Source organism: Ceratotherium simum, chromosome 7 (genome assembly GCF_057802395.1).
Source record: "Ceratotherium simum simum isolate JZ-2026a chromosome 7, ASM5780239v1, whole genome shotgun sequence".
Classification (NCBI taxonomy): Eukaryota; Metazoa; Chordata; class Mammalia; order Perissodactyla; family Rhinocerotidae; genus Ceratotherium; species Ceratotherium simum.
In genome coordinates this window covers 21,996,576-22,023,950 of record NC_141906.1, presented here as the reverse complement: position 1 = coordinate 22,023,950, position 27,375 = coordinate 21,996,576, and the positions used below count along the sequence as shown (strand labels likewise).

The 27,375-nt window shown below is 41.2% G+C and overlaps 1 protein-coding gene across 1 annotated transcript; it reads right to left on the bottom strand.

The window, feature by feature from the left end:
• Positions 1 to 1,782: 1,782 nt before the first annotated feature.
• On the bottom strand, positions 1,783 to 25,787 carry OVCH2 (ovochymase 2). Its single transcript, XM_087433970.1, has 16 exons — positions 25,700 to 25,787; positions 23,538 to 23,647; positions 21,551 to 21,642; positions 19,862 to 20,034; positions 19,405 to 19,500; positions 18,521 to 18,672; positions 17,678 to 17,867; positions 16,497 to 16,520; positions 14,708 to 14,798; positions 14,459 to 14,583; positions 13,580 to 13,720; positions 13,081 to 13,211; positions 10,065 to 10,158; positions 9,223 to 9,354; positions 7,919 to 7,999; positions 1,783 to 2,159 (listed from the first exon to the last, which is right to left on the bottom strand). Exons 1-16 carry the CDS (start codon positions 25,785 to 25,787, stop codon positions 1,783 to 1,785), a joined length of 2,097 nt encoding a protein of 698 aa, XP_087290096.1.
• Positions 25,788 to 27,375: the final 1,588 nt, after the last annotated feature.

The window sequence follows — 27,375 nt, the reverse complement described above, 5'->3', positions numbered from 1 at the left end:
GCTGCAACCCTCGCTAGGATCTGCTACCTCCCAGATCATCTTCTCTCAGGCTGCACTTTTTTTTTTTTTTTAAATAATTTTATTTATTTATTTTTCCCCCAAAGCCCCAGTAGATAGTTGTATGTCATAGTTGCACATCCTTCTAGTTGCTGTATGTGGGACGTGGCCTCAGCATGGCTGGAGAAGCAGTGCGTCGGTGCGCGCCCGGGATCCGAACCCGGGCTGCCAGTAGCAGAGCGCGCGCACTTAACCGCTAAGCCACGGGGCCAGCCCTCAGGCTGCACTCTTAATCCTGGCCATCTGCAGCTGGAATCCCACAGGTACCTCAAAAGTGAATAGGTACAAACTGAATTCATCTTCGCCCTCTCACACCCTCCCCAAATCTGCTACTGCTATGATAGTCCCCCCTCCTTTTTTTTTCTTTTTTTTTTTTTGCTTAACAGTAGAAGTAGAGGCAGTGTAGTACAGTCGTTAGGAGCACTAGTTTCTTTTGACTTCAGACAGTCCTGGGTTTGAATCCCAGTTAGGCCACTTATATGGGCAAAGGGTTTGATCACTCAGCTTCAGTTTCTTCATCTGTAAAATTAGAGTTAATGATAGTACCTATTTCTCTTATTTACTGAGAGGATTCTATGAGATTATGCATATAAAGGGTTTGGCCCAGAGTAAATAATGAATGTTAACTATTATTATTATTAGCTTTTATCTATGCAATCACTTGAGTTAGGTACCTGGGGGTCACTTTTGTACGTATGTGACTTTTTCTTTCCTCTATTTTAAACATAATTAGTCATCAGATCTTGTCGATTCTGTGAAAACAATCTCTTGAACCTACTTTTTCCTCCTTGTCACTCTTGTAGTCCTCATCATAATTTATTTGAGCTCTTATATCTATGCATCTCCTCAACTGTTTCCTGCCTCCACTCTCCCTCTATCCACCCATCCTCTTGACTTCTGCTAGATTAACTTTTCTTTAGTACAGGTCTGATTTTTTTTTTTATCTTCTGCATTCAAACAGCAGTAGTTCTCATCACTTGACTACAAGATAGAGTCCAACCTTCTTAGCACCAAAATAAGGCCTTTTACAACTGGGACCCAGGCTGTCATTTTAAATAATCTCCCCTCAAATCCCCCTGTCAAAGCACTAGCCACACATAACTGCCCCCTTGGCCCTCAATATCCATTTGCTTAGCCTTTCTGATCCTTATTTCATGCCAATTCCTCTGAACGGAATGCCTTCCCCTGTCTGTTTATCTGAAAAACTTCTGATTCTTTTAAGACCCAGCATAAATGTTTAATCCTTAGTGAAGCCTTCCCTGATACTCCCAGGGTGAAACTTCCTTCTCAGTGTTCCCTCTGAACTTAGCGCTCACATCTGTTACAGCATTTACCACCTTGTACGGAAAACAGTTGCACAGGGTTCTCAAGTCCTGTGCTAGAAATCATGGATTGGGCAAAGGGGGATTTTGCATCCTCAGAGCCTAATAGAGAGTCTGGTAAGAAGATGATGCTCAATGAGGACTTGCATATGATCATATGAAAGAATGAATAAATTAAATGGTCAATCATAGGGTAGGGAAGGGCAACATGGCATCAGAGTAGTGTAGAATTAGTGGCTCCTTCTCTGAGACAGCCAATGTCGGGGCAGTGGAAAGATCACTGTGCTCAAACTGAATCTAGTGCAGGCCACGTCTCACCTAGCAGTTGTGTCACTGTCATTTTAACTTCATAAGCCTCAGTTTCTTTCCTTTTTTTGAACATGGGGTAAGTGTCCTCACCTTTTCACACCACAGGGGCAGTGTGAGAAGCAACCAAGAGAAGGTGTGTAGGTAAGGAGTCTGTGAAGTGCTGCAGAGATGTAAGGTTCCAAGGACACTGGTGTGAGGGCTGATCACAGGCCTGGATGACAGCCCCATCCTGTGACTGTGCATACCCTGGAGGCAGGCAGCCCTTGGCCTCTCTCAGGCAGACAGGCTGGACGAACGTGCCAATTGAACCGAAGTGGATGGGCAGCTGCAACAGTGCCAACTCATAGTCCACTGTGGTGCTGTAGGGTGGATGATGATGTGCTTGGTGGACCTCCTCTGGTAAGTCGAAAGGAGTCTTAAATAGACCCACTGAAGAAGCGAGGCACATGGAGCTTTGGTGCTTGAATTCCCCTAAAAGAGGAAACGACTTGAATTGCCAGTACCTGCTCACTCCGTGGGATGGTGTCTGACTCATCCTTGTGTTGCAAGTGCCCAGCATGGCACCAGGTGGATGTGGGCCTCAGGGAGAGTTTCCTAAATGACTATTGCTCATTCTAAGTCCCGTTGGGACTGGAAACAAGGAGAGGCTGGCCCACAAACAAATCTTCAGTGGTAGGTTTCCGGGAGAAGAAAGAGCCTCCATTGTGAAGCTAGACACAATTGACAAACGTGAAATTGGCTCTTGAATCCTCCCCCATTTCTCTACTTATGAAGAGAAAAAAATTCAGTCCAAATCCTGTACTCCCCTAGAGAAACATCTATGACCAACCCCTGGCTAACACTGGGAACCACACGATCCAGTGGGGCTGCAGCAGTCACGGTGAAGTGCTGGCGGCCAGGATCCCTGGAGAGAAGGGAGGCTCAGGAGGCCTCTTACCTGAGGGGAGCCTTTGGCCAAATCATGGACACTTTCATTCACCACCCAGGCAGCTGCGTGCTGTTCCCTAGAAAGTGAAACAAAAAGGAATCTCAGATATGGCCTCATTAAAACATGTGAAGTTAGGAGGTGGCTCTCTAAGGAGCCCTGGGATCGGAGGGAAAGCAAGGCATGACCATGGCAATGAAAGCAGCAGCCAACCCTTCCAGCAGCATAGCAAGTGTCTAGAGAATATCCTCTCTTCTTGGTATATAAAAGATTCTAGGGCTCAGAAACATGAAGCAATCTGTCTGACATCACTCAATGAGTTAAGAGCTCTAATGGAAACATAATCAAGTCTTGGACAGATTATAGCTGTGCCCATCAGCCATTGGCAGGAAGTATCTTAGAGCTTCCGTTCCCAGCCCTGTTCAGCCTGCCTGTCCAGGTCAGCTGAAATGACTCAAGAGGGTGCAGTCAGAGGAAATATGTTCATTAAAAAAATTTAACTGTTTTCTAAAATAAAATCTCTATAAAATGACAAAACACTAGCTAGTCTAATTTTAAAAAGAGATTTTGAAAATACGCAAAATTAGGAAAGTAGAAAATATCACAAAAACAGAAGGTATTAATTATAAGGAAATGTTTTGTACAACTCAAAGCAATTGGTAGGAAAATCTGAATGTGATAACTATTACTAGGAGATTATAAATTATCAAAATTGACTGAAAGAGAAATTTTTAAACCTAAAAACCAATAACAATGAAGGAAATTGAGAAAGTTACCATTAAGCCTTCGATGAATAGATGTTTAAAATATGTAACTGCATGACATTACTTTTTATTATTCTCACATCGTAAATTGTATGCAAAGTCTAGAGCAAGAAGGAAAGCTCTAAGAGAAAGTTGCTAAGAGAGTAGATTAAAAGTTCTCATCACAAGAAAAAAAATTATAGCTATGTGTGGTAATGGATGTTACTACACTTATTGAGGTGATCATTTTGCAATATATATGAATATCGTATCATTATGTTGTACACCTGAAACTAATATAATGTTACATGTCAATTATAGCTCAATAAAAAAAAAGAAGGAAAGCTCTTTAGTTCTTTTCATGAAGAAAACTGATACCCAAGTCTGGCAAAGGCAGACTATAACAAGAAAACCACAGGCCAGCAATCAAACATTTTGGTCACAGGATACGTTTACATTTTGAAAAAAATCATTGAGACTCCTAAAAAGCTTTTGTTTCTGTGGATAATATTTATCAGTAGTTAATATATTAGAAATTAAAACATAAATTAAAAAAAAATTTGTTAATTTGTTTAAAATAACCATAATAAAACATTAGGTATTAACATAAACAACATGTTTATTCAAATAACTACATTTTCTAAAACAAAAATTTAAATAAGATTGGTATTGTTTCACATTTTCTCAAAACTCTGTAACGTCTGACCAAAAAGAAGACAGGAGGGATTTCCTGTCTGCTTTTTACATTCAATCTGTTGAGATAGCACATGTTATGCAGCCTCTGGAAAACACTGCACACTTGTGAGAGAATGAGTGTAAAAAGGAAGAATGATGTCTTTGTATTACTACAAAAATAGTTTTGACTTTGCAGACCCCCCTAAAACGGTCTTGGAGATCCCTAGCAGTCTCCAGATCACATTTTGAGAACCTCTGCTATAGGTCAATTTCAATTATGAATGTTGATGCAAAAATCTAAGTGAAATATTAGTAAACAGAACCCAGCAGTACATTGAAAGATGAATGTATTGTCCCCAAGTGGGATTCATTTCAGGAATGTAGGAATGTTAGGAATTCTATTAATATGGATTTAATACATTAATAAATCAAAGGAGAAAATCATTCAAGTAGATGCTAAAAATTGTTTCACAGAATTCAATATTAATTCTGATCTAAAAATCCTAGGAAGTAATATATGATACAATAAGTATCTCTCTATCCAACAGCCAGCCTCATGTTTAATTAAAATATAGAAGAGGCACAATGTGAGGGGGCAGAACTTTCCTGAGCGCTCGAGGAGTTCAAGTTCTGCCTGGGGAGATGGATTGCCCCTCATGGTGGTGAATGCGGAAGTAGCAGAAGACCCTGATGCGTGTCGGAGGTGGTAGCTGAAGAATTAACGACTACCTAATTTAAACCATCAGCTCCCAGCATGTTCCATTCCCTGGGTGTGCTTACATACTGGTGAAGCAATGAGCAGGGGTGACTGCCAGGTCTTCCCAATGATGGGCCCTCCACAGAAATGCCTGGTGGCAATCTGCAGACTAACCTGCTTTGGCCAGGAGCTGGCTGTAGCCTCCTTGCCTCCCACAAACTGGCTGGAAAGAAACTTGGAAGGGGGAAGTGGGAAGGGGCTCTGCAGAGGCCACCTGGGAACGGGCCAAGAAGACGCATCTTTATTATTCATGAATCCTCCTCACCATCAAGCCCAGATTATAATCTCTGAGCATCTCCCTTGTGCCGGGCACTCTAACAAACACCTTGGAATAATGAGAAATACTTGTAGTATTCCAGAGAGATTAAAAAAATATACACTACTGGAGGTGGATATTTCACCCAAGAGTAAAATATCAAGCTCACCCTTGACTTCTCCCTTTTTTTGCTCCAACTATGCAGTCTCCAAACCCTTTAGATTCTATATCCATAATATATCTTGCATCCACCTTTTACTTTTGAGCTCAGATCCTCAATATTGCTCACCTGGACTAGTTTCCCTGCAGTTTATCTTTCCTATCCTCCTCATGCTCCCAAAATAGCCTCCAAAAAGTGCTGCTTTAATCATGTCACTGCCCTGATCAAAACCATCCAAGGTTCCCCATAGTGTATGGAATAAGGTTGACATCCTACTCACCCTTGTGGGCACAAATCAAATGCCAGTTTCCTAATTATCTCATCCAGAAGTTATTTCAGTATTTTCTTGTATTATAGTTTTCTGTACACTTTTTTCTCTTGTTGTGAATTTTATTGAAATATAACATACATAAGAAAAATACTCAAGTAGTAAAGGACTTTGAATGAAATTTCAAAAAGTATAACCAGAACCTAGATCAAGAAACAGACTAGCAGCATCCCAGAAGACCCATCAGGAGCTTTTCCAGTCACTAGTTCTCCAGAGGGTAACTTCTATCCTGACATCTAGCATCGTGTATTCTGTATTAGTTTTGAATGATTTTAGTTTTATATAAATGGAAGTAATACAGTATCATCTATTTGTACACCTAATTTTCATTATTAAGATATAAATTATTGAAGATAGGTACCATATCTCTTCCTCTTTATACCCTCCTCTCCCATGCCCTAGAGATTTGTACAGAGAAGACACCAAATGAATATTAAGCCAATGTGTCGGGATGTCAACAATTGATGAATACTAGTGAAGGGTAAAAAAGTGTTCTTTGTATTATTCTTCCACGTGTTTTGTAGATTTGCAAAATTTCAAAATAAAAAGTGAAGGACAAAATTGCTTATTGAACGACTTACGTGATCCAGGTTAGGTGTGCTATTTAGAACAGGGCACATGTAAACTCTTTTTCTTGTCCCTTTTAAAGTTTTCATGCGTATTTGTATAAAAGAAGAGGGCCATAAAGTGGGTGTGAGTTCAGTGAGAAAAAATCAGGAAAGTTTCTCTTGTTGAGGTTTTACATCAGGAGCTATTTGCGGATTATTTAGTTTGGTTCACCAAATATTTATTTGGCATCTGCTGTGTTCTGGGCACTGCGGTAGGTGCTGGGGATAAAGTGATGAATAAATCTTGCTGAGTGTTGTAATGACACTCCTTAGAAAATATCGTACTTGGTTTAGGCTGAGAAAATTGGCTTTGAGGATGTACCCCCATGGTGGCCAAGAGAAGGAACCACCACAGCTGCACTTTACCAAGATTTTCTACCCAGGGCATTGATGCATCATGAGGTCCACGAAGCCAGAACAGACTGCATCCATCCCTTCTCATTAAAAGAAATGCTCACTCTTCACATTCTCTATTATTCTGTGTTCTATGTGTCAGATAATTTATAAAAGTAAAGAAAATTAAAATTAAAAACATTAAAAATAAGGTGCTTGATTTTTCTCTTGACAAGTTATCAAAAGGCAAACAATAAATGCTTCCCTGCTCCATCCTCTGCTTGCTCCCTTCACCACATTGTCCATGTGGACCAAGGTGTCGCACATGTGGACGTGATGGAGGAAACAAGAAGAGACAGTCCAGCACTTCTCCAGGCTCACTGGCATTAAAACATAGTGACATACTCACTTTTTTTTTTCAGTGGATGGACCTTGTTGAGTCAGACCACAGTTTGGCACACTATTTAGCCATTCCCACCGAATGAATCACTTGAGATGGGAATTTTGACTCTTGTGACTGAAAATATTTCAGTGTTGCTTTAAGCAAAAGGAACAATGACCACAGCCCACATTGCTCTATGCGATGGCTTTTTTGATTTGTCAACTTGGCTAGGTTACAGCCCCCAGATATTCAAACATTAATCTAGATGTTGCTGTGAAGGGATTTTGCAGATGGAATAAAAGTCCCTAATCAGTTGACTTAGGAGAGGAAGATCATCCTGGATAATCTGGGTGGGCCTGACTTAATTAGTTAGAAAGGCCTTAAAAGCAGAGCTGAGACTTCCCCAAAAGACAGAAGAAATTCTGCCTGTGGAGAATAGCTTCAGCCCATGCCCGTGCAACTCCAGTGTTCTGTGGTCTTCCCTTTCTGAGTGCCTGCCCTGTGGATTTACTTGCTTAGTCAGCCCCTACAATTGTGTAACCCAGTTCCTGGTGTAGCTTGCTAGGTCTGTCATAACAAAATATCACAAACTGCGTGGCTTACAAGAACATAAATTTATTGTGTCACAGTTCTGGAGGCCAGAGGTCTGAGACCAAGGTGTTGGTAGGGTTGATTCCTTCTGAGGGTGGTGATGGAGAATCTGCTCCATGCCTCTCTCCTAGCTTCTGGTGGTTTGCTGGCCATCTTTGGCGTTCCTTGGCTTGTAGATGATGCGTCACCCCAATCTCTGGCTTCATGTTCATATGACGTTCTCCCTATGTGTGTGTCTCTCTCTGCATCCAAATTTCCCCTTTTATAAAGACATAAGTCATCTTGGATTAGGGCCCACACTATAGACCTAATTTTAACTTGATTACTTCTGTAAAGACTCTGTCTCCAATAAGGTCACATTCTGGGGTACTGGACATTAGGACTCCAACATATCTTTTTGAGGTTTTCTGGTTGAACCCTGGCTGATATACTCTGTGGGTATCTCTTGGTCACATTCCCCAAAAGAGCTTACCAGGAGCATTGGGTTCTTCAGACAGTACATTCCATGTCTCCAAAAACATTGGTGCATCCTCTGATCTAGAGATGTTTAAATCTGGGTGTAAGCATAATACAATTGCTCAGATCACAGACAAGGCCAGTGTTTGGGACTTATCAGAAAATTATTATTGTTAGAATTCTGGAGCATCTCCGTCAGATGAACTCTATGGGTATTTTTACTGTAAAGTGGAGTATTTTACTACATTTACTACAAGTGCATTATTTAACTACAGCCTGGCTTTGCCATAAGCAGTTACTTACTGCCTAACAAGAATGAACAACTTGAGAAGCCCATACTGGCTTTGTGGAATTTGGACAGAGTGCTCAGGGGTGTGAGGATGTGGAAGTAAGCTGTGTAGTTCAAGTGTTTAGGGACTGGGGGTTGGTGAAGACATTTCACATTTTCGAGACTCTGTTATGTGTCACACGCTTGCTCGTGGCCAAGCGTACCTTATCTGAGTCAATCCTCACTACATTCTTACTAGGTGTGTATTATTCTTCCATTGTAAGGTTGAAGAAAATGTCTTAGGTGACTCTTAGATCACACAATTATAAGAATAGACCAAGATTCAGACATCAGTTGATCCTCATTTTTCACGGATTCCGTATTTGCGAATTCACCTACTAGCTAACATTTATTTGTAACTCAAAACCAACACTCATGGTGCTTTCATGGTCACTCATGGACGTGTGCAGAGCAGGGAAAAATTTGAGTCACCTGATGCCTGTGTTCCTAGCTGACGTCTAATGAGGCGATGCTCTGCCTTCTTGTTTTAGCTCTCATGCTATAAACAAGTGTCCTTTCCATGGTCTGTTTAGTGCCACATTTTCTTGCATTTTTGTGGTTTTTGTTGTTATTTTGCTGTTTAACATGGCCCTAAAAAATAGTGGTGAAGTGCCATCTCATGGTCCTAAGTGCACGGAGGCTGGGATGTGCCTTATGGAGAAAATACGTGTGATAGATAAGCTTTGTTCAGGCACAAGGTAGAGTGGTGAGTTCACTATATTGGTTGTGAGTTCAATGTTAATGAATCAACAATATATATTAAATAAGGTGACTTTAAACAGAAACACACATAAACCAGAGGCTCATAAGAACCTAACCCTGTATTTCCCCTAGGACCACGAATCCAGTGTTCCTGGTGACTTTATAGAACAGAACTGCTGCCAATAATGAGAACTGACTGTATCCATGTTGGGCTCTAAAGGCCACCCTTTATTACTGCATTATGAGGATGAGAATTGAAACCTGAGGCGTTGGTGCCTCTATCTTCTTACCTGTTTCAGGAATGAAGGAGACTGTAGCCTGGAAGCCTCTGAAGGTCACATTTTCATCTGACTGGAAGGTGATGAGCATTACATCCGAGGAGCTCAGCACAGGGGCTGGGATGACAAAGCCACACAACCGAGCTGGTTCAAGCCCAGCCCAGGCAAGACGTGGTCAAGGGCCCAGCAAATAGACATGGGATTGGATAGGAGAAAACATTTGTCCTTTAGATAATTGTGAGAAATAAACTTTTCTGGTGGATGTCAGAATTTGTTTTCACAATAGAAAAGCAGTTTGCTTCTTTTTAGTATGTATTTAACCCCATCAACATTTCAATTCTCTTTATCTCACAAATACTCCTACTGGGAATACCACTGAGGGAATTGGTTCTAGCCACAGGGCTTATGTAATGGCACTTTCCTCCAAAGACCCCTAGTTCATTGTGGCCTTCCACATTTTCTGTTCAAGTGGTTCTTTTTTTTTGTGAAGAAGATTGGCTCTGAGCTAACATCTGTGACAATCTCCCTCTACCCTGCGCATGGGACGCCACCATAACACGGTTGATGAGCGGTGTGTAGATCCATGCCAGGGGTCCGAACCCACAAACCCCAGGCTGCTGAAGCAAAACACATGAACTTAACCGCTACACCACCAGGCCGGCCACTCAAATGGGTCTTTGATTCCCCCTCTCGCTCTTCCTGCCCCAGTGTAGAAGGAGTTGTGGTGAGAGCATAGGGAGAGATGGAAGTGGTGCCCGGGAACGAAGGAAAATTGAGCCAGATCATTTTTATTCCCAAAAAGCACTGGGCCCAAAAGCAAACCATGAAAGCTGAGGCCCCAGGGGAACACGAACCTATTTCCTTCTTCCTTTCGACATCGCTGTGCACTGTCACATAGTCGGAAGTGCAGTCTCCACTTTCCTCTATTTCCAGGTTCTGAAAAGAAAGCTGAGAAGACTCCACATTACATCCAGAGTAAACAATAGGAATGAAGTACCTGATTTTGATTAAATGGAGAAATGGGGATTGCTCAACTTGCTCTGGAGCGTGACCTTAGATGAGCAAGTGAGTGGGGCATTCATGAGTGGGTTAAATGACTTAGGAAAAGATGCCACATCACAGGCTCCCAAACCTTCTGAGACATCTAAGCTACCAAATATGGGCTGAATAAAGGGTGGGAAAATGTACAAATATTTGAGCTCTGTCACAGCTCTAAGAGATGAAAAGAGCCATCCCGTGGAGATTTTTTCACTGGAAGCAACGAGGCTTTGGGTTAGACAAGGAACCCATGGACACCCAACTGCTTCTCTGGACATCTTACTGTTGTACACCTGGTTCCTGATATTTCATCTTGAACCTCCAGTTCTCCTGAAACAAGATTGAAGGTGGTTGTGCCCCTTGGAGACTGTGTCTTTCTACTTGGCAGGATATATCTGGCCCCTGTTCCCATCTGCCTTGTCTTTCTGCCAATAAATCTCTACGGCTCACTGACAAATTCTGATATGGCACAGGTATGAGTCAGTCTAAGTGCTGATGTAAGACAAAAGATCATCTGAGCTACTAAAAGCATTTGCAAAGGTGGTCTCAGAGTCAATGCAGTGAACTTTGAGAAGTCATGGACATCTGTGAAAATGGAAATCCTAGTATGGGTTAGAGAGACTTGATTTTGGATACTAAGCTTAAATGTAAACCTCAGCAAAATTCTAGAGTAGATTCTTAAACATAGGATGTGTAATACTCTATAAAAGAAAGATGATTACTTGGGACCAACCTGGGCTCACCAAGAATAAATCATGACAAATCTTATCTCCATCATTTCTATAGTCATAATATTTAATGGCAGCATAATATTCCATTTATCTCTATCCTTGGACAATTATGAAAGTTCCACTTTTTGGCTCTCTTAAAAATGTGAATATATTTGTACATTTGCTTTTTCCTTCTCTCATATTATTTCCTGAGTGGGGAACCTGTTTTGTGTCAGGCAAAGGGAAGGGAAGCATCTAGACAGAGGGAGCAATGCAAAGGAGGAGCAAGGAAAAAGCAAAGAGCAGCCTTTGAGCAACTTGGTAGCACCGGCGAATTGGGTTGGAAGTGAGGAGCTGTGGAAGATGGAGCTGATGCGGTAGGAGTTTGGATTTTAAACACACAGATGATGGGGATTCAGTGGAGCCTGAGCACTTGGCACAAGACACAGAGGACTGTGTGGATAGGACAAAAGTGGAGGCAAGTGATCATTAATGGGAATGTAGGTATGGGGGGAAGGAGATGCATCAGAAACGGGATTCGTTGAAACATTTCTTAAACTCTTAATGGGATACTTTCTGGAAATGGACCCTTTCCTCTCGAAGTCCAATGCTATGCACATAGTTATGATTTGTAATACTAGTTTCCAAATTACTATCTCTGATGGGTCTTGCAAGATGATGCTGTCACTGGCCGGCTGTGAGAGCATGATTTCACCCAGGCACAGCACTCAGTGTACATTTATTGAATAGATGTTTTTGAATCACTTCCAGCTCTGGCATGTTCAGATTTTTCAACTACGTTTTCTCTTCTTCTTTCCGGAAATATGCTCATACTTAAACTTTTATCCCCCATCGCAACAACAAATGTTCCCTTAATTCTGCTTCCTCCTGCAATTTCTGCCTTGACTCTGTTCGGGTTTCAGAAATTTTTAGAAAGAGAAGATCTATACTTATATCCTCTGTGCAATCTTCTCCCACTCACTCGTAAAACCTGTGTGTTCTTGTTTCTGCTCTTGACGTCCGACTTAACTTGATACTTCAGACCCCGCCACTCCCCTCTCCTGTCTATTGTTCAGTTGTCCAGTCCATTTAGTCTACCTTTTTATTGGGTGATGGAGTGGGAATGGACAACAAATGATCAGTCTTCATCCTCTTTAGACTCTAACTTTGTGTGCTAAACCCAAACTATTGGCCACACATTTTTGTTTGTTTACTTTGTTTTGTTTTAAAGTAAAGCCTCCACTCTCTGGACTGTCATCACGTCACACCAATTTGGTTCTCCTCCTGTGTCTCAGGTCTTTTTTGGCCTCTTAAACATATGAGAACTTTGAGGTCTTGTCCTCCCTTACTCCTCTCCCTTTATTTTCTACTCTACTTTCTCCCCTCCATATACTCTCTTGCTTTCAATTATTATTTTAAGAGAAAGACTCCTAAATAAATGCCTGGTTCCAGCCTCACTCTGACTGCAGTCTCCCCTTCAGCTCTCTGGCAGCATATCTCCACAGATGGCCCACTAGTGTTTAATGAACAAGCAAACAAATGGCCATAAACACTGCTAATCAGATGGTGAATAAACCCTGGGTGCTGACATTCAAAGCCCTCCAAGCTACGACCTCAGCCTCACCTTCCACCACCTCTCCCTGCACCTTACGACTCCTAGACCAGCAACTCTTAAACTGTCTCTACCTGTTCGACAGTGGTTCCTCTGCTTGCTCTGTCCCCTCTGCACGGAAAGCTTGATGATTTGGGCCTTGATGTCATTGATTTTTGTTATCCATTACTTACAAAATGTTTTGTTAGCAGTTTAATTGATAAGGAGGAAATGCTTGTTTCTAGAAGGGACTAGACACTGATAAAACCAATTACCAAGAACAAAGATTAAGGCAGCACTTCAACAAAAAGTGAAGTGCACTGTTGCCATCTAGTGGTAAGTATGGGTAGTTACAGGGGAAAATTGTCTGCTCTGTTATTTCAAGTATTTATCGAGAGTCTTGTGTGCCAGATACCAGGCACTAGGGATATAGCAGTGAATAAATCAAATAAAAACCTCTGCCCTCATGGTGCTTATGTTAGCTATTCTGTGGAGATACCACAGCAAAGTAAGGGTAACCAGAGTCAGTACCTTAATTAGGTAATGTTTAGGGGCGTGAAAAACCCAGTTACAGTCGGCCATGTCACTGTAGTCCTCAGGATAGCGAAGACTCTGTATGAGGCCTTCTTCAAAAAGGACAGTTAGGGAACTGCAACCTGAATCTGAAACACAAGGGGAAACGTTCAAACAATGGCCTCACCCAAGCAAAGGGAATCCTCTTTGTTCTCCCTCCTGTCTCCCACAAATGATGCATGAGCTGACTCTTCAGGCAGAGCCAACAAGGAAAGCTTCGTGCACTGATTTTCCAGAACTCATTAGGCCCTCTTAACTCACGTGGGTGCGTGATAAATGTGAGTTAGCAGGACCGTAGAAGGAGTGCCTGTGCCCGCACCTCACTGGCCACGTGCTCCTCTCCGCTATGGAGCCAAGAGGGCCTCGGAAGGAGCTCCCCGCCCCTCACTTAATTCCTATGGGGCCTCAACCTCCACAAAAGGCCTGGATAGTGTGTGATAGAAGTAAATGGTTTTACCCGGAAGGTAGTTTGGTTTAAGAGCTTTATAGGTGAGATTAAACCCAGCGGCGTAATCTGTGGCATCAAAGCTAAACTTCAGCCTGATAGAGTTGGTGCCAACAAGAACTGATGAAGTGAGGCTTTCTCCACAGAATTTCCCTGCAACATATGGACAAAGGTTCTTTGTTCAGAGTCTAGAAAACACAGGAGAACTGAACTTGTCATGATCATGCAGGACTGTCTAAACCAGGGTTTCTCAACCTCAGCACTACTGACATTTGAACTGGAACGTTCTCTGTGTTCAGGCTGTCCTGCACATTGTAGGATATTTTGCAGCTTCCCTGGCCTCTACCCACTAGATGCCAGTAACACTCCCTCCAGTTGTGACAACCAAAAATACGTCTAAGACATCACCAAGTGTCCCCTGCGGGGCAAAATCACCTCCAGCTAAGAACTACAGAAACGCTCCTCCATTTCTGTTTCTTATGTAAGTAACCTTTGGCTGCTACTCATGGTTATCCATTAGTATTTTTTTTCTTAGTTGTTTGAGGCAGGTAAAGGTCATTTGCATACCTAGGAAAGCAGCATTCCGCCTGGGAGGCCCCAAGAGGCCCTGGAATATGTCTACATTTTACACCTGATGAGTTCCAGATCTGCCAAATGAGTCTAGGAAGCCTGGCTCCATGGGAAGCAGATGCAGCAAATGAAATGCACTGTGGCCTTACAGCCCTCACACAGGCTCAGATTCGGTTTCTTCCCACTGTCAATTCTGAGTCTTAAAATTGGAGACAGGAAGTGTGGTGTTTACAGATGCCTCAGTGCCAGACAGATTGTAACCAGGCCCCGTTAAGCCCTCCTGACACTAATGTCCATTTGATGATGTGAAAATCCACTCACCAATAAGTTTGTCTTCTAAAGAATATATCGACAGGTGATTGTGGTGACAAGACTCTGCATCCAGTTGGGAAAAATTGAGTAACACATGCATTTTCTCTGGTACCAGAAGGGTCCAGACACACAGGCTGCAGGCAGACACATTGAGAGGGTGTTATTTCTCGACAGAAAGTGGCTGTCATGGTCCAGTTAACAGGCACAGTCAGACTGGAGGTGGGAGTCAGGGGAGGAGTGGCAGAGGGGGCTACTCACTGCTTGCTCTCATAATATAGGTGGGGGCTTTCTGGGAATTGCAGCTCCCCCTCAGACCCACTGACCACTCCATCCTGCTCACTGCATGAGGCTGGAAGGGAAAGCCAGGAGAATCAGGGCTGACAGTGATGGCTAACCACGGCAGCCCCCTCCTTCCAGACCTGTGCAGGCACTGGAAACTGCTGGTTGTTCTTTATGCATGCTTCCTTTCTTCATGGACTATTTCCTGTCTTGGCTTCTGTGATTCCTTATTCTTTTTGTTCCTTTTAGATCCAGCCTAACCTTGGGATTCTGTGATTTCTTCTCCTTCACTCTTCTTCCTTTGACCGCATAACTCCACTCTATACATACACTCTATACATTCATACATACATAGAGGCAGATTCTATCCCTAGTTTTCATCTCTGTCTACATGAGCCCTCTGACTAGTAGCCTCAGTTTCAACTGTTATCTCTACATTTGTGAACTTCAGCCCTGATTTTTCAGCAGTCCCCTAGATATCTCCCCTGAAACTTAACACAGGACAAATGGAATTCCTCTGGGTCTGCAAAACTGATTCCACTTCTGATTTGACTACTTTTATGTGCCCTTTTCTTCGGTATCGTCTTTGATTCCTCCCTCTTCCTCACCACCCTTCATCTAAGTGTCTACTAAGTCCTCATTCTTGTTTCTATTCCCTCCTTTTCATTCTCTGGCCATTGCCCTAGTTCAGGCCTTCATTTCTTGTCTCTTAAACTAATGCATAGTCTCATAATTCCACCCTGAATTATTTTTCCTTTCACTCTAACCTCTATCCTCCAATCTTGTGCTGTTCTTATACCACTAAAGTGTAGCTCTATTTATCTAATTAATCAGTCTTTCTATTACTCAATAAAAGTTGAAATTTTTTGACTGGCATGCAAAGTTTCCATAATTTGGTCTCAAGTTATCTGTCTAATCTTCTCCCCATCACATATCTTACACTACAGCTTCTTTGACTGACTTACTGGTCTCTATTACATCCTAAATTTTCCTATCTTCATCTTTTAGTATTCATCCTTTGATAAGGATGATTCCTTGAGCTGGAACAGTTTTCTTTACCTATATCCCATTTCCACCTGAAAAAATCCTACTCATCTTTGTCCTTGAAGGTTCAGCTTAAAAGATGTCTGTGTTCCAAAGCCTCCCCTGTCTTTTTTTTTTTTGTCATCTAGAAGCAGCCACTCACTCCTCTGAGCACTCAGGGTACTCTAATCCCACATTGCTCTTTGTAGATAGTTCCACAGACGCAGAGAACCACTGAAGATTTGAGCTAAAGATGCCTTAGAGACCATCTGGTCCAAACTCTTTTCTTTATGAATGAGGAAACTGAGGTCCAGAGGTAGGAAGGAGCTTGCCCAAAGTCACAGAGTGAATTCATTCTAGACTTGCAGTGTAACAACCGGGGTGAGTAAGTCCACTGTATAAGGAAGGACACTTTCAGGATAAGGTATGTAGCTTATTGACCACATCTGTACCACCTCACCCTCCTCCCTCGAGTCTCTGATCTAAAGCTAGTAAATGTTTGCTGAATTGAGATGGAGCTCTGTATTGACAAGAAGTGAAATGGGAGGGAATCCGGGGCTCCTGCTGGGCGAGGGACTGCCCTGACTGGCAGGGAATGCCCGTGGGTGCTCCAAATGGTGGTTTTATACCTGGTGAGCAAGGAGAGCTCTTGCAGAGGAAGACTTGATTACAAAGGCAACAGATACTCAGAGACGCTAGATATTAATTCACGCTCTTGGTGGAGCAGGCTGCGAGAAATACCCACCTCTGGAGATTTTTCTCCGCTTCCCTGAGAAAGGAAAAGAGAGATGTGATTCAGGGATTGTGATATCCTAAAGAATATTTCAAGAAGTTAGCCTCTACCTGGCTCAAAAGTGCAGAGATTTTTAAGTCAATATGCAACTAATGAGAATCTAATCTGTGGAAAGAACAGAAGGGATAAATTGACGGAGCAGGAAAGTGGCGTGGGTGTTTTAATGAGATGACTTCAACTCTTTATTAAGTGGTCTGATTCAGAAGCAGGCCATGATTAGCTTGGAGGTTACACAGAGCAAGAAGAGGTCATCTGGCCTACCCCTCTCATTTTATATGAGAAGGGAGGCTGACGATGGAAATAACTCTCTCACAACCACAAAAGAGTGGCTGGGATAGCTACAACTTGAACTGAAGGCTCAGATACCTGCCACTGTACCATACACTTAAAAACAGACCCAAGTTCTTACTGAACGAATTTGAATTACTTTAACTAATTGAATTTCTCCCTTTGGTAAAGAATAGAAGCCCTATTGAGGCTGGAAGCCAACCAGTTAAGAAAACAATTAAGTTGAATTTGGAGGCAGGAATGAAATTTCAATTAACTCACTGGTCAATCTAGTAGACCTGGGTCTTCTCAGACTTATGGTACCTGGGTCTATGCCAGGCCTTCTCAATCGCAGCATTACTAACATTTTGGGCTGGATTATTCTTTGTTGTGAGGGCTGTCTTGTGCATTGTAGGATGCTCTGCAGCATCCAAGGCCCCTACCCACTAGATACCAGTGGCACCCCCCTCTCCTAGTTGTGACAACCAAAAATGTTTTCAGACATCGTCCCTTGGGGGACAAAATTTTCCCTGGTTGATAACCACTGACCTGTGCTATAGCTTGCTGAATCTTGCTAGCACAGTTGAGAAGTAAGTGGTGAAAACACATCACCAGCTGAGATAGTTTCAGTTAAAGGCAAATTTGACAAAGTCTAGGATGGATGTATTCATGTTTCATTGAATATTTGTATGCTGTACCATACACCATATTTTACTCTTCCTTTTGACTTAGTAATTATCACAATCTTTATGTGAGAGACTAAAAACAGAAGCAGAGCCTGTCTGCTCAGTGCTCCTCACTTGTCTAGGCTCTGCTGATGTGCTCTCTGGCCCTAGCTTCTTGACCTGATGTCCTGGCTTCATTACCAATTTGGATGTGTTTGTGGATCCAGGGAAGCATTTTACTAAGATCTGTGAAGATCCCAGGGGATCCTTGATCATCTTTCTGCACATTGTTTCTCCAGCCTCGACCACAGCCCAAACCCCAGGAAGTCACACCAGCCAGAGTCCAAGTCCCTTTCTTATTCTGGCACATGAGGGAACCTCCTGAGTCTCCCTGTGGGGGGAAAAAGCCTCAGTTACCATCATTGTCAGTGTCTGTGCCCCAAAGTGCTTATTCTTTCCTCCCACAAAGATGCTAGATGAGGATCAGTGATATTTCTTAATTTCTAATAATTTGCACTCAGGGGCCTAGAAGAACAGCCAAGTATAATTCATACTAGCTCCTCAAATATCATTGGAGCCTATCAATTCCACCCCCTTCGTCCCCATCCTAGGCTTTCATAAACATCAGACTTTTTTTCTTCTCCTGTCTCATCCTACAGACTCAGAGAATTCTTGCCCAGTAGTAAAACTGACTTGAGGTCTTGGTCATCAGGAGGAATGAAGGGTAAGTAAAGTTCCCATTATCGACAAACTGGATATCTCTATACAGGAAACAGCCAGACATCCTTCAGAAGGGGAGAATCCTGAGCTCATTGTTGGCATTATCCCTGTGATTTGATCTTTTGCAAAAAGTGGAAGACCTCCTCTGAATTCACACTCTTTGGTAAAAACAGGTTGTTTAAATTGTCCCTTTATTTTGACTTGACCTCCCCTGTCACTTCTGACTCTTCTTTCCAGAATCCAGTCTTACGTACAGCCCTCACCAGATGACAAAGCTGAGGGAAGCCCTGCCTGGGACCTGTCAGCTTGTCCACTCCCACCTACCTGACAAGCATCTCTCCCTCCATCTGGGAAGCCTGTGCAGAGAAAGGTCCGCCCACTGATGGGTTTCTTTAGGGTTAACAGAGCTGCCACACACTCCTCCTGGGTCAAAATGGGCAGGTTCACTTCCTGCAAGACTTGTGAGAGGATGCCATCTGGAAAACAGAGATAAGAGCCCCAGCAAGGCATTTTTTCACCCTTTCTGAGTTGCAGGTGCCCCATTAGGCTTGTGTCTTTTGGAAAGACCTGAATTTTTAAGTACAATGTGGTATTATCTATTTTTAAAAATGTTTACACAACTCTTTAAAAAAATACAATACAAAGAGATTTATGCACCCCTGTATGTTCATTGCAGCATTATTCACAATAGACAAGATGGGGAAGCAACCCAAATGTCCATCAACTGAAAAATGGATAAAGAAGATGTGGGGGATATATATATATATACAATGGGGTACTATTCAGCCATATAAAAAGACAAAATTGTGCCATTTGCAACAACATGGATGGACCTTGAGGGTATTATGTTACGTAAAATAAGCCAGACAGGGAAAGACTAACACCAAATGATTTCACTCATATATGGAAGATAAATAAACACATGGATAAGGAGAACAGATTAGTGGTTACCAGAAGGGAAAGGAGTAGGGGAGTGGGCGAAAGGGGTAAAGTGGCACATATGTATGATGACGAATAAAAACTAGACTATTGGTGATGAGTATGAAGTAATCTATACAGAAACTGATATATAATCATGAACACCTGAAATTACACAATGTTATAAACCAATATGACCTCAATAAAATAATTTTTAAAAATTCTATCTTCTGATTGTCTACCAGGAAGTTCTGACATCTGTTTAAGAGTAGCAGCATAGAAGGTCTTACTTTCAGTCAAGCGGCCCCAGCCTGCTGTTGTACAAACAAATCCAGCCTCAAATCGTTCCCCTGGTTCTGGAAGACACACAGGCCGCACAAACTGACCTGAAGAAGAGAGAAAGGTAGGGCTTGTCATATCCATGGAGGAGAGGACACCAGAAGCCACTCACCAATTGGCATCCAGGTGGTTCCCCAGAAACCTTATAAGAGTTGTGATATTTCTGCCTGGCATCTCCAGGGGTCACTTGTTAGACAAACAAAGACCCTCTCCTGACTCCACATAACCCTATATCTGAAGCCACAAGCAAAAAGAGTTTAAGGTAGGGGAACCTCCATTCCAAATCCCTATCTCAAAGTCCATGACGCAGAACTGTTGGGCATATGCTACCTATCATATAACGTGCTGTGGAACAGAAGTTATAGAGAACATGGTATAGACAATTCAGAGTGAGCCTCAAATGTTTACCAAAATGGAAAGTGCCAGCCATCTTCAAAAGAGCGATATCATAGTCCATTGGTTTCTTGGTGGAGAAATATGGGTGTATGATGATGGTTTCAATGGTGAGGGTTTGCTCTCCTGGCTCTACATGGTCCAAGTCATGTTCTCCAGCAGTAACATTCAAAGTTGATGCAATATTTCTATGAAGAGGAAACAGCAAAATGATGGATTTTATTGAGCCTCTGAGTATAGTTGTAATGGTTGACAAACTGGCCTCCAAAATGACGTGGATGGATAATGTGGGGTGTGAGGGTGCTGAACAGAGAAAGTAAGAATGATTCCAACACTATTAGTAAAAATGCAGAGGTTCCCAATTTGAGTGGGGGACTAGTAAAGAAGGGGCCTCGTATGGAGCCAATTATATGATAAATTGAATACTTTGCAATGTTATTTGTAAAATATCTGAAGATGTATATACATTGTAATTCAGGGGTCTAAAGCTATAGTGGACTTTATTTAGCCTCCCTAGGCAGTTGGCCTGACCTCAATAACAGTGAGATCCTTTGGGAATGATTTGTGATTCCCACTAAGTATGCTGCTTTAATGTCAGAGATCCAATGCATAATGTATATTATTAAAGACATAATAGCGCTGTAACTCTTATGTCCCAGAGAACATGCACACTCAGGGATTTGGGACTGAATATAACAATGGGAGGTGAGGATCTTCTCCTTAACTCCTTTATGTTTGTAATTTAGAGACCTGGCATGACATGGGAAGACCATTCTACTCCCCTTCTTCCTGCAGCAAAGTTATCTGAAAGAAACTTGATAGGATGCATTGAGATGGAATAAGAGCTTTGGGCTTCCCATCTTTTGGGACCCTTCATTCCCAGAAGTGATGATTTTATACAAAATTGGAAAGGACATCATTTTCTCTTGATATACTTCCCTGGCTTTTGGCTATATTAGATACCCAGCCTAATACATAGCATCTCTCGAGCCTAACCACCTGCCACATTGCAGTGAAATTGTCAGTTGACTCTTCTTTAGACTATCAACTCTCTGGGAACAGGAATTACGTCTTTTTATCTTTGGTACCCACTAGGGTCTAGCACCAAGTAAATATCTAGGAGATGTTTGCAGACATGAAATGAGAGAGGGCAAATATGGGGACATGATCTTGGTTGCAGCCTGGAGAGTAGCAAGAGCCCTGACAACAGCAGAACATTTGGAGCACACAGGAACATGGATCAAGGATGGAAGTTGTTGGAATGAAGTGCAGAGAGGCAGGATCAAGAGGAAAGAAGACATGGAGCCTCTTTATGTTTTACTGGCCTCTGTTTTCTTTTATCCATTTCTTAAGATGAATTAATGAACTGGATAATTTTTTTCACTGATATTTAAGAAAACTAGAAGAGAATTTTCACAAATCTATCATTGTGATACTTCTTTTCTCACTTGGATATTTTTCTTTATTAACTTCTAGTCATACCTAAGTAAACAAAGTTTTCTATTCCTGCAAGGGATGTATGTTTTCTACCAAGCTGAGCATCCTCTGACAGTGTCACTGAGCTCTATTTATGTTATGCATTTAAGATAGTCCCTGCACTAAAGCATATATCACAGAGTTCCATGCTTTAATAGAGTTATTGCTGCTGATTCCAAGGGAGAAGAAGGTAAACCATCCTTTATTCACGACTGGACCTTCTCTTACCTGTTTGCAACGCAGTGAGCAGCCGTAATCACCCACTGTGGAGAGATGATGGTCCCACCACAGACATGCTTCTGCCTTTGTTTCAGTGACACCTGAATTGCAAAGACCGTAAATGGGAGCAAGTTAATGCCCTGGGATCCCCCAAAACCTGGAGATAACTTACTCATAAATATCAGAAACCATGGATTGTGAAGGGGAAAAACTGACCTCACTACAGCCAGAAAAAAGAGCAGTGCTGGAACCAGAACATTCCCAATCCTGGTCCACAGGAGAGGTAGTTAATTTCAGATGACTGGCTACAGTATGATTGCTAGTAAAAATTGTTGGTATCTATCTATTACTATCTACCATCTATCTATCTATCATCTATCTATCTCTCTATTTATCTCTCTATCTATCTATCTATGTATCTATCTATCAATCATCTATTTATTTTTATAATACTGTTGACCCAGACTGTTGCTCTAACAATATGAACAATATCTGTGAATGAAGAGAAAGGAAAAGAAGCATAAGATATAGTAGAGTCCAGGTGAAGAGGTTTGGGAGAAAGGCAAGGTGAGGGCTAAGGCAGTCTTTCAACACGTGCTCCAATTCCTCCAAGCCTCTTAGAGAAATAGTCTGGGCCTACAATTTTCTCATATTCTTAACTATTTGACTTCTACAACTCCTTCAAGCCTATTTTTAAAAAATTATTTTATTGGGGTCACATTGGTTTATAGCATTGTGTAAATTTCAAGTGTGCATCATTAAATTTTGACTTCTCTAAAGACTGCATTGTATTCACCACTGAAAGTCTAGTTTCCATCCAAGCCTATTTTTTAATCTGCCTCTATAATATACTTTCTATCTTTGGTTTGTTCTGTTTATGTATTGGATTTGACTCTAAAACAACCTACACAGTACAAGTAACACTTTTAATTCCATTGTTGAAATTAGAAAAGAAGCAATTTATTAGAATTGTTCCCTTTTTGACCAAACATTATTCAATGAGCAATTGAGAAAGATATTTAATACAGAGAAAAAGCTAAGAATAGAACAAGTAAAAGTTGTTTTACTTTACTTACTTGTAAGTAAGAAAGTCAATGAGTCACCTCTGACTATAATTTGAATATGTACTTCTGAATTGACTAGCCAACCAAGTAAGCAACTGATGAATCAACTCTTCAACCAATTAATTAATTCACCAGTTAATCGAATGACAATGACTCAGCCATTCCATCAATGATTAAACACAAACTCGATCAATCAACCATTACCAAATATCCACTAATATGAAATTAATATGACTCACTAAAGGAAAGTAAAAATAAAGAGCTATCACTCTACTTGCAAAATTAAGAGGCAAAAATACAACATGGCTTCCAGGATAAAGAAAGTTGTCAGACTTTCAAAGACAGTAAATGTAAACACCATAGGCTAGGGGCAGAAGCACAAGGGCAATTCTATGGCCTGGGAGGATGGGGAAATTAAATTGAGACAGAATTCTTAGGATGTTAGCTATTAAAAAGGTAATACTCTTGACTATTCCCTGAGGGGTCCTATGGTATAGATACAAACCTTACACCCCAGACATAAAGTAGTCCTATGAATATTACACCTTTGATTTCCCTGGTCATCTTAAACTATAATGAGATAAGCATATTTTAAATATATTTATTGACTCAGAAAACTATTTTTTAAATTGCAAATTAAAAAATTTTTAAGCTTCTTGAAGTGGGACTTCTGTCTTAGGGGCTGAAAGTTTGGGATGGCATTTCCAAGTTTTGGAGCAAGCCAGTGGTGCATGTGAATATTCTGAACAGATCTTTTCTGGAACTCAACTGGTGTACATCATGAGGGATTTAGATCTTTGCACACACTCATGAGATGTCTGGTGATGAGCTAGGCAGAATGGAGTGCATTGATGAGTAGCATGTGATTCTGAGAGATCTAATCCTGAGACAGCTCATAGTCCACCCACCAGACAATGTTCCCTGAGACTCACCTGCCAGGGGTAGGAACCCTTTTCCACTTGACTTCCCCCAATAATGCGACTGAAAATGTTAAAGTAATTCCAATGTTGTGCCTTCACCAGACTCCGCCCACAAGTGGGACCTGGTAAAAGAAAACACAAAAATGTAGTAATTAGATAGCTCCAAGCACTGAGGGACAGGCAACTTTTCTGAGTATGAAAGAACTCTAGGACATAGAGCATGTAGAAATATTACAATATGTCTTTAAGTGAATTGTGGGATTTGCAGCACAAGGGATTATTCAGCTTTTGTTACATACAACAGGCATATCATGAAGAGCTCTACTTTTCTGATGTGAAGATTAAGGGCCTCAGAGGTAGATCGCCACTGGGTTAGCAGACATGAAGCCCCTTTTTACTTCTGAGCACTCTGGCCCCTTAGAGACTCCTCACAGCTCTCTGTACTTCTATGACATTTGTCACATGCATTTATAGTTATTTCTATGTCTTTCAACCCAGCTAGACTATGGGGTCCTCAAAGATAGGAACTGAATCTTAGGACTATATACATCCACAATATCTAGCACAGTTCCTGATGCATACAAGTTGCTCAATTAATTGGTTGAATGGATGAAGCCATAGTCTGCCTTAGATTGTAATTGCGTGCACATCTTCTCCTCTGCCCCACCCAGAAGACTGAGTCTGAGACCATGATCTATGCTGCCTGGCACACAGTCAGATATTGGATTTAATTCTCTACGAGAGTGGGAAGTGGCAGGTTGTTCAAAGAGGGTGGAGTGGAGAGAAGATAGTGTCCTGATTCACATACCGGAGTGGTATTAGCTAGAAGGATTGCCAGGTAATGGAAGAAAAAACTCTTTCCTCTTTGTGGAAAAGACTTTATCCCTGAAAAACTTGCATTTACTTATTTATCTTCAATGGTATTTTATGACTCCTCAGCTAGTAGACGGGCTAGATTAAAGATGTTTGTGACTGCCTGGAAATTCAAGGATGGCACATCTTTTCTCCCTACTGCAGATTATTGTTCTCTACATGTTTTCTAGGAGGGCTTAGAAAGCCCTGCCTCATAATCAACCCAGAAGAATCCTCTAATCCTTATTCTTCAGCTTGGAGATCACCTCAACTGAGAAGCCTTCCTTGACTTCCTCAAACTGTGTTAAGTGTCTCATCTTTGTACTGTGTAGTCCTCTTTCCTCTCGCCTTTTATAGTTTTTGCCATGCAGTATTATGATAGTGAATTGTCCATCTGTCTCCCTCACTGGACTATGAACTACTTGAGAAAAAAAATATCTTATTCATTTCTATATTTCCAAGGTTTAGCACAGTTCCTAGAATACAGTAGACACTTAGAAAAGCTGGGTGGATGAACAAATGGTTTTTCTTGAGAACTTATCCTTGAAAGCACAGCTATTTAGATTACTATGTTAAAATATACAAAGCTCTTTCAAGTAACTTCTCATTTAACTCCCATTCTATGCCTGTGAATCAAGCTCTATTACTCCCATGTTACAGATGAGAAAACAAAGAATCAAAGAGATGCACAGCTAATTAATGGCAAAGCATGGATGTAAAACTACGCCTTTTGATTCTGACTGCAGTGAAGGCATAACATTGGATCAAAAACTTATTTTTCAACTATTTTAGTTGAGTGAATCATAAATACCTTAGACACAAAATTTACTATTTCCTCAACTCATTGAAGCAAGGACAGAAAACATGATGATTCTTGGGGCTGACGCAAATCTGACTGTAGAAAAGCCTGCCAAGAACTGTTCTCAGCTTATGTTACTTGAGGAAAAAAGACCATTTACAGTATACTTCAGCGAACATGCTTCATATTTTCCAGCAAGTTAGTTTTCCAAAAGGTTACAAATGCTGCCAAATTTATGCTGATTTCCAGAATTTGCTCTACAAAAGAGGATGGGATTGTGTAATGTGTCCAAATAAGTGAACAATCCCAGTTTTCTTCAAATTAATGCAACTTGTCCACCTGGTTTCATATGCTGATTGCAGGAGAGAAGTCCAAAAAAATTACATGAAAAACAAATAGATCTCCAAAATACATTTGCTTCTCCTGTTTGCCCAAAGGAATATGGAGTGGAGATGTGAGGCCCATTGCCAGCAAAGGCTATTCCTCCAGACAAAGGTAGTTGTAGAGTTTATTTGGAACTTACCTTTGGGGAGAGAGACAGTTGCAGATTTACCTTGTTCCAAACAGAGCATTCCAAGTAGTAAAATCAGCCTATTCTTACCCATAGGCATTTTGAAACTCAAGAGTTTTTCTCTGAAATTTTAGAGACTCTAAAGAGAGCCAAAATAGAAAGCCTTGTGAGGTCAGCAATAAGCCAATTTAAAAGAAGGTTATTCATTAACCAAGAGTTGAGGCATTCAACCATGTCCATATGATTTTTCTGAATGTGATTTCTTCAAGATCTTTGCAAGATGTGGGAAGTCAACCACAGAAGCATAGTCTTGATTGAGCAATATTACATATTCCATTATACCCACGTCAATATGTTGCTTCATCCAGAGTGTATCTGGCTAGCCAAGTGGTTGTTGTCTGAGATTTTATTTGCAAACATTACTTACTTCTTAGTACAGGTTACCACGTTCTACAAAAGGATTGAATATCAAAGTTAGCCTTGATTGGAAAGGTAGAATTTCCTGCATGCTTGGAGACAACTCATGAGTTAACATTTTTCTTTCTCTTATTTTCCAAATGTAAATGGATAGTTATAGGTATGTATTAGAGAAGGAGAGAAGAGAATGGATAATTTGGTAGCACATTCAAGGTGTCATGCTACTAGACAGTGATTTAAAACATTGTCCATTGGGGCATTTGTAAATCTGCATTCTCTAACCATTTTTTGTATATGAAGGCAAACACTAAGTCTCCTTTGCTTCTACACCTGGTAAATGATGTGGCCCAGGGAGGTTGCTTTGATTACGTGGAAGTCTTCCTCGACCCTGGCTGAGTTCTTGGCACACGGTCAGTGTGTGAACAATGCTTGTGGATTGGCCAATGCCATCTATGATCACCAGGAATATGAAATTTTTCTGTCAACTTTTACAAATTACCTGCCCCAAACAGAAAATGTGAAACCAGAAGCCCCTAACCTCTTTGTGGCAACTTTTTCCTTATATAAAATAAATCTATAAAAACACAATACATACAAATAATATAAATGCAAAACAAAGAAATTTTAAAAACTAAAATTTGTGAGAACTTCAAATTTAGGAAATAGTCAAGACTGCAGCCTTGTGGAAATAAGGACACTCAAACCCCTGATTGAGGCTTTATCCACAAATACTTTAATCTTGAAGATGAAAAAAATTTGGCTGTGGGTGTGGGGACTGGTATCAGCCTGGAGAGGTAATCAATCAAAGTCTAAGCTATAATCAAAGTCTCACTCTTCCTTTGATGAAAAGTGATCTTGAAGATTCTATTATATTTTATCAATCACTTTCCAGAGCAATTTGACTAGGAATATGGCCCTCCACTCCAAATTCACTATATTCTGTCTATATATCGTGTGCTACTAATGTAAAAATCACAGGAAGACTGAGCATGGGCCTGGGATGTGCCACCACGGTTGACAAGCCTCAGGTAGGCATATAGGCTCATTTAAAGCACAGAGCCTTTTGAGCATTGGACCTACTGTTGGTTTCAATTTTATAGAATAAAGAAATTTGACTCTAAAATGAAAAATGATGAGTTTTCCCTTGTCATGTGAGAGTGGCGCATTTTGATTGGCTGCTGCACAGAAAGGTGATGGGACCTTGCCTATTCCTTCAACTCAGTGCATGTCACAGCATAACTATCAGTATATATCAACACACTCTTTCACAA

What these genes read in the sequence shown, in the direction of transcription:
- OVCH2 (XM_087433970.1), bottom strand. Translation starts at nt 25,787, where the DNA reads ATGCCTATGGGTAAGAATAGGCTGATTTTACTACTTGGAATGCTCTGT. An exon ending in GGCTGGCACTTTCCATTTTG is followed by an intron (nt 19,501 to 19,861) that starts GTAAACATTTGA and finishes TCTCTTCTTCAG; the next exon opens with GTCAGTTTGTGCGGCCTGTG. An exon ending in CTAAACATTACCTAATTAAG is followed by an intron (nt 10,159 to 13,080) that starts GTACTGACTCTG and finishes GAGTCTTCTCAG; the next exon opens with CTTTCTTTTCAGAACCTGGA.